Below are 16887 nucleotides of genomic sequence, written 5' to 3'. Positions count from 1 at the left end.
TGAATGGATTTTATTAATTAAAACAGTCTATTTCAATTCAAAGATTTACTTTCAATATTCTTCGTATTTGACAGGAAGAAAAAGCATGTACTTAAGGCTTCCTCCAGAGATGGGAGAATGATGTAAGTTATTACAAAATTAAAGTAAAAACTTTTGTAGATATTTGGTAGTTGTTGAGTGTAGGATCTCCTGAATATGTTTATTATATTTTATTGCTGCTAACATGTTCTTCATGTGATTGTTTACATCCATACCCCAGGATATTTTCTACTTTTCTTACTTGCTTAACAAATATTTCATGCAGATATGTCTAGTCAATAACCTGGCACAGGTTTGAAACTATTGGATTCTACTGTACCCTCTTACATGCACTTTGTGTTGGGTTCTTTCTAAAACTATGTTGAGAGGAATTGATCCTGTGGACTCCTATGCATTTCAGTGCTCAGATAATACTCAAAGTACCAAATGAATATTTTATTATTTTTATTTTCTGCATAAGGATACATACATGTAATGATGAAAATGCAACTCTACTAAAATGCAATTTTATGAAAAATAATCTCCACATCTCTGCCCAGAGTGTAAAGCTGCCTTCAGTACTCCCCTCATGCTATGCTGTACAAGCAGGGAGGGAATATCAGAGCAGCAGTAGAAGAAGCCTGAATCAGGTCACTTACCCACCTTTTCATCTGAAGAGGCGTAAATGCCCCTGAGACATGAGTGAGTGGCACCAGTGCTACCTACCTGCCTGAGTTGACCATCAGTTACCAATGTTGGTGTGCTTACTTCCTTCAATACCTAGGCCACCATTGATAATACATGAGAAGCATTAAGAGCAAGCACTGTATGGGCACTTAGAAAGAGCACAAGGATATCAGGAGTAGGGTGTATGCGTAGATCACATAACTCACAAAAATTACACAGAATATTTATGTGTATTGTCTTTGAGTTTTTAACATCCTTTAATACAACCTTGGAGAAAGTAGAAAAACATTAACACTTATGAAGCTCACATGTGGTTACACAAAGTAAGAGACATGATCATTTGAATAAGGAATAGCATTATCAGTTCTAGGTCAGTAGCAGGGCTCAGTACTAGTTCCCTTGCTTTTTGTGGTATATATCAATGATTTAGACTTAAATGTAGGGGGCCTGATTAAGAAGTTTGCTGGTGATTCAAAAATTGGCTGTGTGGTAGATAATGAGCAAGAAAGCTGTAGACAGCAGGAAGATATCAATGGACTGGTCAGGTGGGCAGAAAAGTGGCAAATGGAATTTAATCTGGAGAAGTGTGAGGTAATGCATTTAGGGAGGGCAAACAAGCAAGGAATACACAATAAATGGTAGTATACTGAGAGGTGTAGAGGAACAAAGGGACCTTGGAGTGCATGTCCACAGATTCCTGAAGGTAGCAGGGCAGGTAGATAAGGTGGTTAAGAAGGCATACGGGATACTTTCCTTTATTAGCCAAGGCATAGAATATAAGAGCAGGGAGGTTATGCTAGAGTTGTATAAAACACCAATTAGGTCACAGCCAGAGTACTGCATTCAGTTCTGGTCTCCGCATCACAGGAAGAATGTAATTGTACTAGAGAGGGTACAGAGGAGATTTACGAGGATGTTGCCAGGACTGGAGAGTTTTAGCTATGAGGAAAGATTGGATAGGCTGGGGTTATTTTCTTTGGAACAAAGGAGGCTGAGCAGAGATTTAATTGAGGTGTATAAAATTATGAGGGGCCTAGATAGAGTGGATAGGAAGGACCTATTTCCCTTAGCAGAGAGGTCAGTAACCAGGGGGCATAGATTTAAAGTAATTGGTAGAAGGATTAGAGGGGAATTGAGAATTTTTTTCACCCAGAGGGTGGTGGGGGTCTGGAACTCACTGCCTGAAAGGGTGGTAGAGGCAGAAACCCTCATCACATTTAAAAAGTACTTAGATGTGCACTGGAAGTACCGTAATTTACAGGGCTACGGATCAAGAGCTGGAAAGTGGGATTAGGCTAGATAGTTCTTTTTCGGCTGGCAAAGAAACGATGGGCCAAATGGCCTCCTTCTGTGCCGTAAATTTCTTATGATTCTATGGTTCTCCTTTAGTTTTTGTGGTAGATCCATAGTGATCTTACATGGTGTGGCTGTATTATGCATAATATAGCATATAGCATAACTAGAGCATATAATTTTATGAGGCTTTTTATATCTGTACTGACCAGGAATACAAGAATTATATGATGGCATCATGCACCTGACTTTAGGTCACATCCATCATCACCCAGAAGCAATCTATATAATCTATTATTTCTCTCAAACATTCTGAGCACAAAGCATCGAGACATAGTTTTTGGTAGAAGACTGATCAGGATAATGGAAGTATATTGTATTAAGCTCCTCAACACAGTTTGAGATAGTAAATTGACAGATGCTATCATAATCACCCCAAAGCAACAGAAAAGAGCCATTTATGGCAATAGCGGCCTTCAAAGCTAGCAGATGATTGAATAGATGTTGTTCAATAGATGACACCTGCCAGTTACTGTTTCTCAACTAAGGCAAAGCCGACACAAGCACAACACCATCACACATTGTTCTACCTCAGTTTGCCTCTGCTGTTCGTAGTTAGCTGCCATCAAAAAGGAAAGTTCTCCCATACACAGCACATCTGCTGTTGAAAAGTGCAGATTCATGAATTCTGGTATTATTAATAGGGAGGACTGAAATAGCTCCCAGGATTCTTGGAGGGGACATACAGGGGATAATTTTCCATGTTTATATTGCTGGCGGGCAACCTCACCTGCAGAAAGCACATATTGGAAAATTGTGCGCAGTGTGCCAGCGATTCACCAACATGTTGCTGGTGGGCAAGGTTCCTGCCAGTGGTGCCAACATAAAAAATAACCCACATTACCTCATTTTTTCATTCCCTAAAAAGCCATTTTCATAGTTTCCTTGGGTGCTTGATATTCCACAGATTGCCTGATCCTGTGAATTCTTCTTCTGTATCTGTACACCTATTGGGAATGTCCTGAACTACTTGAATCCCCATTGGCAGTTTTTTTATGTGGACTCATACTCACAAGGTTCAGGTTAACACCCGCTGATTTCCTCTCCTTTCCTGTGAGGAATAACCTAGCCCCCACAGCCTGGTCAAGAATAATGAGAGTATCCTGTCGCCCACCATTCTGAAGCATTCAAAACCTCAATTTCAATTACGCTGTATATTTTTATTGACCTTTATTTACAGCTCAGTAATAGGGGTAAAAGTAACCTTAAGTAGGATTTTAATGATTTTAGTAAACAATTAGAAAATACACTTTTTTCTCAACATGTCTTAATGTTTTTTTTCCTGATAAGCTATTTTGGTGTCATTTCATCTGCCTGCCATTTGCAATAGATTGAGTGGTTTTTTATAGCATGGATATAGCATAACACTGATAATGCATAGTAAATATTTAACAAAATGCAGAAAATTCTTAAAATAGCAAGGACAGACAATTTAAAGGAAATGGTGTGCCATGGGTCTGAATAATTTCCCAACTCTTAGTGATTCCAACAGTCAGTATATCATCCCAGCCAACAGTCAGAATGATTTATGAATTGTAGATGTTTCTCAGAACATGAACTGGTTTCAAAATTCAGCAGTAAAACTGTCTCACTGTGAATACTAATGTTCAGCATTTGTCACTTGTCAATATTCTACTTGTATTTCAATGAGCAACACAATCTAAAATGTAGCTGGGTGGGCTGAAGGTCATGCACTGTTGTAGTTACAGTTTGTTTTTGTCCAGATAGACATAGTTGAAATTACCTGACTGTGAGATCTGGCAGAGTGGGCGCTAAATTGGGCCGTGTAGCATCTGTTCTTTCGGCGCTACATGGTCTCTCCAACATCCAAGATGACTTCTTGGCTGCGCACGCATGTTTCCAGCGAGAGGTGTGCCAGACGCCATCTTGGTATAGGAGTTAGTGCATACAAAAATACCGGACGCCAGAAGTGTGTAAAGTAAGGAGAAAATGGATACAATCCATTTTGGGACTTAACACACAACTCAATGCACAGTCTTATCCCCGACCATCTGACCATGTCTTAGAGTGCCTGGAGGACCTCCACCAGCGCTATTTAAAGGGACCAGGCAGGATTTACAGGTTAGTGGCTAGATTATTGCTTCTGACTGCCGAGACATTTGTAACTGTTTTTGGAGGTCTCCTACACTTGAATACTAGGACGCAGGGACATAGCCTAACATTTAGAGCCAGGATGTGCAGGAGTGAAGTTAGGAAATGCTTCTACACACAAAGGGTGGGAGAAGTTTGGAATGCTCTTCTGCAAACGGCATTTGATCCTAGCTCAATTGTGAATTCTAATTCTGAGATTGATAGATTTCTGTGAACCAAGGGCATTAAGGGATATGAGGCTAAGGTGATTATATGGAGTTAGGTCACAGGTTCACCATTATCTCATTGAATGGCGGAACAGGCTCGAGGGGCTAAATGCCACTGCCACTTGCTGCCTGCTGAAATGCGCCACCTTCTTCTGCAAGAAAGCGGAACGTGTGTCTGGGTGATGTGTCGGTTATGGTTGAAAAGCTGCCAGTGTGTGTGGCCTGTGAGTTGTAGGTGGGCGGCTTGCAACATTGATAATGTGCAAGGGTGAGAGGAAGCATCTGATTGGAAGAGTTGAGTACTGATGGAAAGAGTTTGTTGGTATGTGGGTGATGTGGGGTGTAGTGCGTGGTGCAGTGGATGTAGCTAGTGGTGCTGTTGGTAGGAGACACCACTTGACAGTTGACCTCACCCGCCCTGACCACTCATGTCAAAGCAGTGAACTTCTTCCTGCACTGCATCCATGTTCATGATGCTATGCGCCTGGCATTGAATTCATCCCCTGCTGCCTCCCACTGCCTTTTGGGTATATTTCTGGAGGGCCTCATGCACCCCCACCCCCCTCCTCCAATGCAGATATAGGATGTCCCTTCTTCTGTCCACCTCTTGTACCAAGGCCTGTTGTGCATCAGCAGATGGTGCATGCACTCTCGCAGGCCTGGTACAAACTCAGATCGGCAGATTGGTGAGGTCTGGCCTGCAGATTGGAGGATGTGGGATTTAGTAGGGCGCAACCTTTATTCAATGTTTTAACATAACTCATCAGTTTGTAAACATAGGGGTGGGAGCTGCATCTGTGTTTTGCATGTGCGATGTCTGATCTCAGTTCAGATTCCGTGCAGACAGCAGACTGTTATTTTCAGCAAAAAACAGGTACTAGCTACCTTTAAGAGATTTTTAAGAAACTGCCTGCCTTTAAGGGATTGGGACATCCCCCTGCTGGTGGAAAGTGCAAATTGCATGGAATCCTTGTGTCAATGCTGATTCGGAACGGTGCTTGCAGGTAAGTCATCAGGCCTCACAAAAGTCTCATCCTGCCTGCTTTGGGTGTGGGGTAATAGCAGATCATGCTACCCCCGCCCAATAATAGGCCCTATCCAATTTTTCCCCCAGTGTGTTTATGTTTAAGTCATGATTTAGTGGTGTCACAACTAAGATAAAAACAGTGGGGACAGAGCGAGTTGACCACTGAAATAGCAAGAGTCGACTTACTGCTCCCACCAGGAACCCGCCGACCGCCATTTTAACACGAAAGCTGACTCTGGTGGAAAAAGGTGGGTGCCTTATTAATAAATGCATTATTCAGGGTGCTATGTTGTAATTAGGACCCCCAACATGATTTTAACTGGGTGGGTTGGAAGTCCTGCCCAGCGCCAACTTGTTGAGTAAAACCTCATAGGATTGGCTTCACAAAAGACAAGGCTGAAGCGTTTGCAACCATCTTCAGCCAGAAGTGCCGAGTGGATGATCCATCTCAGCCTCCTCCCGATATCCCCACCATCACGGAAGCCAGTCTTCGGCCAATTCGATTCACTCCACGTTATATCAAGAAACGGCTGAGTGCACTGGATACAGCAAAGGCTATGGGCCCCGACAACATCCCAGCTGTAGTGCTGAAGACTTGTGCTCCAGAACTAGCTGCGCCTCTAGCCAAGCTGTTCCAGTACAGCTACAACAATGGCATCTACCCGACAATGTGGAAAATTGCCCATGTATGTCCTATCCACAAAAAGCAGGACAAATCCAATCCGGCCAATTACCGCCCCATCAGTCTACTCTCAATCATCAGCAAAGTGATGGAAGGTGTCGTCGACAGTGCTATCAAGCGGCACTTACTCACCAATAACCTGCTCACCGACGCTCAGTTTGGGTTCTGCCAGGACCACTCGGCTCCAGACCTCATTACAGCCTTGGTCCAAACATGGACAAAAGAGCTGAATTCCAGTGGTGAGGTGAGAGTGACTGCCCTTGACATCAAGGCAGCATTTGACCGAGTGTGGCACCAAGGAGCCCTAGTAAAATTGAAGTCCATGGGAATCAGGGGGAAAACTCTCCAGTGGCTGGAGTCATACCTAGCACAAAGGAAGATGGTAGTGGTTGTTGGAGGCCAATCATCTCAGCCCCAGGGCATTGCTGCAGGAGTTGCTCAGGGCAGTGTCCTAGGCCCAACCATCTTCAGCTGCTTCATCAATGACCTTCCCTCCATCATAAGGTCAGAAATGGGGATGTTCGCTGATGACTGCACAGTGTTCAGTTCCATTCGCAACCCCTCAGATAATGAAGCAGTCCGAGCCCGCATGCAGCAAGACCTGGACAACATCCAGGCTTGGGCTGATAAGTGGCAAGTAACATTCGCGCCAGATAAGTGCCAGGCAATGACCATCTCCAACAAGAGAGAGTCTAACCACCTCCCCTTGACATTCAACGGCATTACCATCGCCGAAACCCCCACCATCAACATCCTGGGGGTCACCATTGACCAGAAACTGAACTGGACCAGCCATATAAATACTGTGGCTACGAGAGCAGGTCAGAGGCTGGGTATTCTGCGGCGAGTGACTCACCTCCTGACTCCCCAAAGCCTTTCCACCATCTACAAGGCACAAGTCAGGAGTGTGATGGAATACTCTCCACTTGCCTGGATGAGTGCAGCTCCAACAACACTCAAGAAGCTCGACACCATCCAAGATAAAGCAGCCCGCTTGATTGGCACCCCATCCACCACCCTAAACATTCACTCCCTTCACCACCGGCGCACTGTGGCTGCAGTGTGCACCATCCACAGGATGCACTGCAGCAACTCGCCAAGGCTTCTTCGACAGCACCTCCCAAACCCGCGACCTCTACCACCTAGAAGGACAAGAGCAGCAGGCGCATGGGAACAACACCACCTGCACGTTCCCCTCCAAGTCACACACCATCCCGACTTGGAAATATATCGCCGTTCCTTCATTGTCGCTGGGTCAAAATCCTGGAACTCCCTTCCTAACAGCACTGTGGGAGAACCGTCACCACACGGACTGCAGCGGTTCAAGAAGGCGGCTAACCACCACCTTCTCGAGGGCAATTAGGGATGGGCAATAAATGCTGGCCTCGCCAGCAACGCCCACATCCCGTGAACGAATAAAAAAAAAACTGACCGGCATGACTGAAAGTACTATTTAAAGGGGTATTCAGCTGCAGGCACTCAGATCATAGGGATCTGTGTGCTATTGTGCTTAGTGTATTTCTGAGCTTCGAGATTGCGGTATCTGATTTTTTATTTTGCTTTACTCTGATTAAGCACTCACTGCTTGTTATGGAGGAACAGTTAACCTCAACAACCAAGATGGGCAGCAGGTGAACCTGTTAGAAGACAGCAGGTGAGGGGGGCTGATCGTAGAAGGCCTTACCCAGCCCACAAGGTCTATAGGTCAAGAGCCACTTTACTAGATATTACTCAGCTACACTGCATCAGGAGGCTGCGCTTCACCAGGCAAGCTGTTGCTGACCTATGCAGCCTCTTGCAACAGGACCTGCTTCCTGCTGGATCAGGGGGCCATGCTTTGCCAGTGGCTCTCAAAGTCACCACAACCCTTATTTCGCCTCAGGCTCCTTCCAGGTTGCTACAGGGGGCATCATCCGCATCTCCCCGTCACCAATGCCCTGTTTGCCAGTCAACCAATGTATTACCTTCCCCATGGACGCAAACAGTCAGCATGAGAGCACTCTGGGATTTGCAGCAGTGGCTGGTTTCCCTCACATCCAGGGCATAATAGATTGTACTCAAGTAGCTATAAAGGTACCAGAAGATGAGCCAGGAGCTTATATCAACTAGAAGGGCTTTCACTCCATCAATGTTCAACTGGTGTGTTATCACCGCAGAAGGATCATGCATGTCTATGCCAGTGTCATTGGCAGCTGCCACAATACTTTCATCCTGCGACACTCATCCATCCCCCACTTTTCCACCAATCCAAGTACACAAGAGCTTGGGGACATGGGGCTACCTACTATACTCATGGTTGATGACAACCCTCTGCAACCCCCCCTTGCATAGCTCAAATACAATCACAGCTATGGGAACACCAGGAACATTGTAGACCATACCACTGGCAATTTGAAACAAAGGTTCAGGTGTCTTGATCAGTCTGGGGGCTCTGAGAATTTAACAGTTATAACATTTCTGCCAGACCAGCCTGTGCCTGCCCTAAAGTAGCAGCAAGGTGCCACGCCAAAATCATGCAGGTCCACAGACTGGATGCCCCAGTAGCACCAGTACAGCTGTGGGCATCCATCCCTATTATTTAAATAACCCTGCCCCCAGGATTTGGGATAGGTTCAAGGCAAGGGCAAATGTAGCACAAAAAGGCCAATAGTTTGATACTAAATCAGCAAACTCACAAGAAGTCCACATGATGGCTGGTGTGAGAAATGAAAAATGTCATATTGGTGCAAGAGAGTGGGAGGGGTTACATTTATATTAGTTAATCCACTGACAAAGCTAGTAGTTAGTAGTCAATTATACTGCATGTCTTACATCACTCCTGCAAAGCAATGATGCAGGAAATGCAGTATAACTGCACCCAAACTAGGGTTACTTTTTTCACCTAAAGGAGGTAGCTGCAATATCCATTCACAGTCAGCAGTATCCAGTTTGTACTGCGTTACAGACGTTTTGATCCAGAGGAGTACTCCCTGGTATCCATACTTAAAAATCTTAAACGTTTTGAAAGCACAGACAGGAGCACCCATACATAATGTACTGGATAAGTTTATAATGTATACAGTAGGTCCTCAGCACTTTGTAAACTTGGTTTGATATCACACTCCAGATGGTGTCAAACCCAAGTGATGTGAGACTACCTTCTCTGGTGTCTCTCAGTCCTCTCCTCTAAAGTTAGCCCCTGATCTGACACCAATATAGGCAACATTTGCATCACAGCAAAATGGGAACTACTTCACAGCAACCCTAAAGTTGCAGTACAAATGTACCAATACATCTCTTTAGTTTCACACTGGTCTGAGCAAAGCCAGCTTTTCAAGCCTTAATTTTTATGTTTAAAAGGATATCAGGTGGTGCACTGCACTACCTTTGAGTTCCTAATATTAGAAAAGAATCAACTGTTCCATTGATTTCTTTTTTGTAATGTTGGAAATTTCACTGGCAATGAGAGGCCAGGGACAGCACTGCAGTTTGAGCGTGTTAATATAACTCAGTACTACAATCCCACACAATTGAAAAATTTTACCAGTGTAGATGATGTATTACTGGACCATAAATAAGGGGAAAGAGATATGTAAAAGCCTTATAGGTAGTAATGTAACGATGATATCAACAGAAATAATCGTTGCAATAAGCATTGATTTTATAATAATTACTGGTTATCATCGTTATGCATCGATCTAAGCTTTTCTATTCCATAGTTGGTTACATATTTATCATGGCACTACTGACACAAAATAAATCAATTCTAATTACAGATCCTACTCCAATAGCTTTTAACAAAATATCCAAACTATGGTAAAACTAAAATATATTAAAGGAGGAAACCATACAATATAAATTGCTATAGAATAACACAGCAAACATGAAATATTACACATTAGCAGATTGGGCTATTAATTAATGCCAATTTGACAGAGTTTATTGGTACAGTGGTAGGGTACACTTAGAATTCAGTTATAAATATAGTAAGACCTCTTAATGAGAAGGTAGTTTAAATGTTTCTGTTGGTACAAGTGGTAAGCTCTTTTGATCTGCAGCGTCACTATGTATGTGCAGATTCCAGCAATTATGCTTGAAGATAGGGATAAGAAAAAAACATTCTGCCCATTTTGCTGAGTTCTTTAGATTCACACCCTTTATACATGAACAATCTATTTTGTAATGTGTATAAAATAAAAATACAGGGTACAAAAATATTGACAGAGTTAGAGCCAGAAATGATTGTTGATGATGGTAATGGGCAAGCATGACGTTGCTCTGTCAATTATCTTAACTGAGACATTAGCCTGTTTAAAATGAACAGGTTAAATATAACGTCTACTTTTACTCACAAATGGAAGTTCAGATTAATCCAACAGTTAATATTATTGTTCTTTTATTTAATAACATTACACCTGGTGAAGCCAGCAATATACTTGTGTTAAAGATGGATCTCACCATTAAAAATTACCCCATCTGTGTTTAGGCAGACGCTCAGAAATCTTTACGACATGAAGCATTGGTTTATATTGAGGAGAGAGATTTAATATTCCTTATGTACTAAACAATCATGCTCATATTTCCATAAAAGCCAATATTAATGAAGTGATTCCATTCTTTATTCCATTATGTTATCCCACATAGCAAGTAAATTGGGACATTGGACTTTTTCCACTATATATGAGTTGCACTATTGCCAAGCTCAGAAAACATGCAATATTCTGTCACGCCTGAAATATTTTGGAAATTTGCTATAATCATTTAAGAACATTAATTATACCTTTCATATGTTCTGATTAACAATACATAAAAGTAGAACAAGGTGGTGTGGTAGGTTAGAGTACTGTCCTTCACCTCTGGCATGTGTTTGAATCCAGCTCAAACCAATGGAATGACAAGCTCCTCTCTCAACTGCCTGCAACAGCCTTAAGATCATTGGATATAAATCCACAGGGCAAAATTGCTAATAAATTGGAAATTTCATGCCATCCTGTGTGGAAAATGGCACCGGCACATTGGTGGGGGAGGCGTTGCTTTTCATAAAGCATGGTGTAGACACATTCTACTGTTTGGTGCAAACTGGGGCAGCTGGTGGGTGGGGCAATCAGGACACCTGCCCTATGTCAGTAGAAGGAGGCTCAACCCATTTTGATGGTCAGGCCTCACTTAAATCTCATGGGCGAGCTGCCTGCACACTAATAGTTTTGATTAGCAGCTCACCGCTTTGGAGGTTGGGATTTCCAGCGGGCTCGACACTTATTTAACGCGAGCTTACGTTAAATTTGAATAAAGTGTTGCCGTGATTTTTTGGAACTTTCTGTGATAGATGTCTCCTGCAAGGGCTCCCAGGTTCAGTGATGTGGTGGTGCAGGTTCTGATAGAACCAGTAAGGGTCTGGAGACAGGTTCTCTATCCCCAACAAGTCGTGGAAGGGTGCCTAGGCAGATGCTGCAGCAGACCTGAAAGGAGGTGGTTGAGAATGTCAATGCCAGAAGCTTCATCCCCAGGACAATGCAGTGCCGGAAGAAAAAGTTATCCAGACAGCAAGTGAGAATGATGTCTTGCTACACTTTTCCTCAGGATGTGACCTTGCTGCAGCACTTCCACCTACCCACCGACCCCCCACCCCCCAATATCACTCCCATAGTTGAAATGGCTAATAAAAATGCAACAAAATGCAAAAAAAAGCAAAATGTCTAGGACCCGATGGGAATGGCGGTGGGAAAATTGGTAGCGGAAACAGCTAAGTTCTGCTCTCCAATTCTCATAGTACTAACACCCTGTCCCTGGCCAAAGCAGCGACAGAAATCGGCCCGATTGTTACTGAGTTCTGCATTATAGTTTATCTTCAAGAATTTGGACCAGATCTTCCCGTCCCTATGCCTGGGCATACTGGATTTACTGGGTGCATAGAGAAAACCCAGGCAGGAGGATGACACACACGTAAAAAAGTCTGCCAGATTTTCCATCAATTAATTTATGCGATCCTCTCTGCCAAATATTTCTCTCTGTGGCTCAAGTGATCCAATACGCCTCGGGGCAAAAACAGGAAAATTTGCCTATTATGTTATTAATGCATTCGCATAAAAAATGTTTACGGTGATGTCAATCTTCAAATTAATGAACTAGACTCACCCCAAATAAGCCATCTGAATCCTGTATTCAATTTCTGTACAACTCTGCTTCAGGGGAATGTCCTTCTGCATTATTTTAAACCATAATTTCCTCAATTTCACACAATGCGAGTAAAATTAATATGACTGATCACAGAACATAAGAAATAGGAGCAGGAGTAGGCCAAACGGCCCCTCGAGCCTGCTCCGCCATTCAATAAGATCATGGCTGAACTTCGACTCCAACTCCATTTTCCCACCTGATCCCCATATCCCTTGATTCCCCTAGAGTCCAAAAGAGTGCATCCACAGCCCTTTGAGGTAGAGAATTCCAAAGATTCACAACCGTCTGAGTGAAGAAATTCCTCCTCATCCCAGTCTCAAATAGCCGACCCCTTATCCTCAGACGATGCCGCCTAGTTCAAGACTCTCCAGCCAGGGGAAACAATCTCTCGGCATCTACCCTGTCAAGCCCCCTCAGAATCTTATATGTTTCAATGAGATCACCTCTCATTCTTCTAAACTCTAGAGAATATAAACCCCTTTTACACAATCTCTCATCATAGAACAATCCTCTCATCCCAGGAGTCAATGTAGTGAATCTTCATTGTACCACCTCAAAGGCAAGTATAGTTATAAGGCAAGATACTTAACCCTTAGATAAGGAGACCAAAACTGTGCACAGTACTCCAGGTGTGGTCTCAGCAAAGCCCTGTACAATTGCAGCAAGACTTCCTTACTCTTGTACTCCAACCCCTTTGTAATAAAGGCCAACATTCCATTTGCCGTCCTAATTGCTTGCTGCACCTGCATGCTAACTTTCTGTGTTTCTTGTACGAGGCCACCCAGATCTCTCTGAATACCAACATATAATAGTTTCTCACCATGTTTTTCTATTCTTCCTATCAAGGTGAATAACCTCACATTTCCCCACATTATACTCCATCTGCCACCTTCTTGCCCACTCACTTAACCTGTCTACGTCCCTTTGCAGACTCTTTGTGTCCTCCTCTCAGCTTACTTTCCCACCTAGCTTTGTATCATCAGCAAACTTGGATACATTACACTCGGTCCCTTCATCTAAGTCATTAATATAGATTGTAAATAGCTGAGGCCCCAGCACTGATCCTTGCGGCACCCCACTAGTTGCAGCCTGCCAACCTGAAAATGACCCGTTTATCCCTACTGTCTGTTTTCTGTCCATTAACCAATCCTCTATCCATGTTAATATATTACCCCCAACTCCATGAGCCCTTCTTTGCGTAACAACCTCTTATGTGGCACCTTATGGAATGCCTTTTGGAAATCCAAATATACTACACCCACCGGTTCCCCTTTATCTACCCTGCTAGTTACATCCTCAAAGAACTATAATAAATTTGTTAAACACAATTTCCCTTTCATAAAACTATGTTGACTCTGCCTAATCATATTACGATTTTTTAAGTGCCCTGTTACCACTTTCTTAATAATGGATTCCAGCATTTTCCCGATGACTGATGTCAGGCTAATTGGCCTGTAGTTCCCTGTTTTCTCTCTCCCTGCTTTCTTGAATAGCGATGTTACATTTGCCACCTTCTAATCCACTGGGACCGTTCTGGAATCTAGGGAATTTTGGAAGATCACAACCAATATCTCTGCAGCGACCTCTTTTAGAACCCTTGGATGTAGGCCATCAGGTCCAGGGGATTTGTTGGCTTTTAGTCCCATTAGTTTCTCTAGTACTTTTTCTCTACTGATATTAATTGCTTTAAGTTCCTCACTCTCATTAGCCCCTTGGTTCCCCACTATTTCTGGTATGCTTTATGTGTTTTCTACTGTGAAGACAGATACAAAATATTTGTTTAACATCTCTGCCATTTCCTTATTCCCCATTATAATTTCTCCTGTCTCAGCCTCTAAGGGACCAACGTTTACTCTTGCTAATCTCTTTCTTTTTACATACTTGTAGATGCTCTTACAATCTGTTTTTATATTTCTTGCTAGTTTACTCTCATTCTATTTTCTCCCTTTTTATCAATTTTTTGGTCATCCTTTACTGGTTTCTAAAACTCTCCCAAACCTCAAGCTTACTACTGTTCTTTGCAACATTATAAGTCTCTTCTTTTAATCTAATACTATCCTTAACTTCTTTAGTTAGCCACGGATGGATCGCTTTTCCCATGGAGTTTTTATTTCTCAATGGAATGTATATTCGTTGAGAATTCTGAAATATTTCTTTAAATGTCTGCCACTGCTTATCTACAGTCATACCTTTTAATCTAATTTCCCAATCTACCTTAGCCAGCTCACCCCTCTTACCAATGTAATTGGCTTTATTTAATTTTAAGACTCTAGTTTAGGACTTAACTATGTCACTGTCAAACTCAACGTGAAATTCTATCATATTATGATCACTCTTCCCCAGAGAATTCTTTGCTATGAGATTACTAATTAACCCTGTCTCATTACACAATACAAGATCTAAAATAGCCTGTTCCCTCATTGGTTCCACGACGTATTGTTCTAGGAAACTGTCTCGAATGCATTTCATGAACTCGTCCTCCAGATTACCTTTGCCAATTTGATTTGCCCAGTTTACATGAAGATTAAAGTCCCCCACGATTATTGCATTACCTTTGTTACAAGTTCCTATTATTTCTTGATTTATACTCTGTCCATCGGTATAGCTACTATTAGGAGGCCTATAAACTACTCCCACCAGCGTTTTCTGCCCCTTGTTATTTCTTATCTCCACCCATACTGATTCTACTTCCTGATCTTCCGAGCCAAGACCCTTTCTCACTACTGTCATTATCAGGATTATCACCACCCACCCCCCCCACCCCACCTCCTTTTCCATTTTGCCTATCTTCCCAAAACATCAAGTACCCTGGACTATTTAGTTCTCAATCTTGGTCACTTTGCAACCACGTCTCTCTAATGGCTATTAGATCAAACCCATTTATCTCTATTTGTGCCACTTATTCATCTATCTTGTTACGAATGCTTCGAGCATTCAGATAAAGAGCCTTTAATTTTAACTTTTTACCATTATTCCCTGCTTTGACCTTATTCACTGATGCACTATTTCCATTAAACTCTATGTCCCTTCCTGCCACACTCTGCTTATCTTTACCCAAATCGCTACACTGCTCTATTGCCTTGTCTTTTCTCTTTAGATTTCTACATTTCCCCTCACCTGACCCCTCCCCCCCCCTTTTTAGTTTGAAGCCCTACCTACTGCCCTAGTTATTCGATTCACCAGGACACTGGCCCAACCCAGTTTACGTGGTACCCATTCCAATGGAACAGCTCCTTCTTTCCCCAGTACTAGTGCCAGTGCCCCATGAATTGAAACCCCTTCCTCACACACTACTCTTTGAGCCACGCATTTAACTCTCTGATCTGCTTGACCTAATGCCAATTTGTGCGTGGTTCAGGTAGTAATCCAGAGATTATTACCTTTGAGGTTTTGCTTATTTAGATCTAGCTCCTCAAACTCCCTCAGCAGAAGTGAAGGGAATTAAGGGTTACGGGGAGCGGGCAGGAAAGTGGACATGAATTTAGATTTGAGGTTAGGATCAGATCAGCCATGATCTTATTAAATGGCGGAGCAGGCTCGAAGGGCCGATTGGCCTACTCCTGCTCCTACTTCTTATGTTCTTATGTTCTTAACCTCATTCCTAGTTCTACCTATGTCGTTGATCCCTACGTGGACCATGACAACTGGATCCTCCTCCTCCTGCTCCAAGTTCTTTGCCAGCCGCCAGGATATATCCTTATCCCTGGTACCGGGTATGCAACACAACCTTTGGACTCTCGATCGTGGCTGCAAAGAACAGTATCTATCCCCCTGACTATGCTATCCCCTATCACTTCCACATTCCTTTTTACTCCCCCCACTTGAATGGCCCCCTATACCATGATGCCGTGTTCAGTTTGCCCATCCTCCCTGTAGTCCTTGTTCTCATCCATATAGGTAGCGAGTACCTCGTATCTGTTGGACAAGGTCAAGGGCTGAGGCTCCTCCATCACTACATCCTGCACAGGTAGAAGAGTTCATTTGACTGTCATTTTTCTAATCCTTCTAAAATAGATTTACTGTATGTTGAAAACCGCATTGCAGTCTTTCACCTGTGGCAAAAATGCTTTTGTTGATGCCATTAATCATAGGTACTTACTCTAACTCCCATGAACTTGTCTTTGAGCACAATCCAAGACAGTAAGAAGACAAACGCTTTGTTGCAACAGAAGAGGGCAGAGACATCTGTGGCTGTTAATTTCTTCAGAGCCAGTAAATATAGGTAATTAGTTAATGTCCAGAGGATAGAAAATGGGGCCGTTCTTTTCAGGAAGAGTCTCAGAGTCAGTCCATCTTCTCCAAAAATTCGACTGCATTCCCTGCAGGGAATGAGCAGAATGATGTATAATCAGAGATACATGCAGCAGTGACTTTTCTTACACTGCATCTATTCAATTCACACTCAAACGCAAGCTCCTACCACTTCAACAAATAGATATTTCTTTAAATATTTTGTCTATCTAGCACTTAAGTTGAATGATGTAGCTGATCCTCATTCACACGGACAAGGTTAATTGGACTGTTCATTTAAAGGAAAGGGTTTCCAAGATTCCCAGTGTATTTGAATTCCTATTGATCAGTTTACTTAGTGGCGTTATTTAGTGGAGTAAATGAAACAATTTAAATTCCAGAAGGTGCCCCAATAA

At 42.8% G+C, this 16887-nt stretch overlaps 1 protein-coding gene and 1 long non-coding RNA gene across 4 annotated transcripts in view; one reads left to right on the top strand and one right to left on the bottom strand.

Moving 5' to 3' along the window:
- Positions 1-16887, bottom strand: part of slc35f4 (solute carrier family 35 member F4) — a 125456-nt gene that overhangs the window by 19013 nt on the left and 89556 nt on the right. For both annotated transcript variants that reach the window (XM_067991557.1, XM_067991558.1), the window contains exon 3: positions 16341-16560. In XM_067991557.1, the coding sequence (XP_067847658.1) occupies positions 16341-16560 (220 nt within the window). The remainder of the gene's footprint in view (positions 1-16340; positions 16561-16887) is intronic.
- The window catches only part of LOC137326451 (uncharacterized), a 64658-nt gene that overhangs the window by 18534 nt on the left and 29237 nt on the right, over positions 1-16887 (top strand). For both annotated transcript variants that reach the window (XR_010964199.1, XR_010964198.1), the window contains one exon: positions 75-122. This is a non-coding gene — a long non-coding RNA (uncharacterized lncRNA). The remainder of the gene's footprint in view (positions 1-74; positions 123-16887) is intronic.

Source organism: Heptranchias perlo, chromosome 10 (assembly GCF_035084215.1).
Source record: "Heptranchias perlo isolate sHepPer1 chromosome 10, sHepPer1.hap1, whole genome shotgun sequence".
Lineage (NCBI taxonomy): Eukaryota > Metazoa > Chordata > Chondrichthyes > Hexanchiformes > Hexanchidae > Heptranchias > Heptranchias perlo.
Note: the sequence above shows the minus strand (reverse complement) of the source record. Positions and strands in the feature narration are given on the sequence as shown.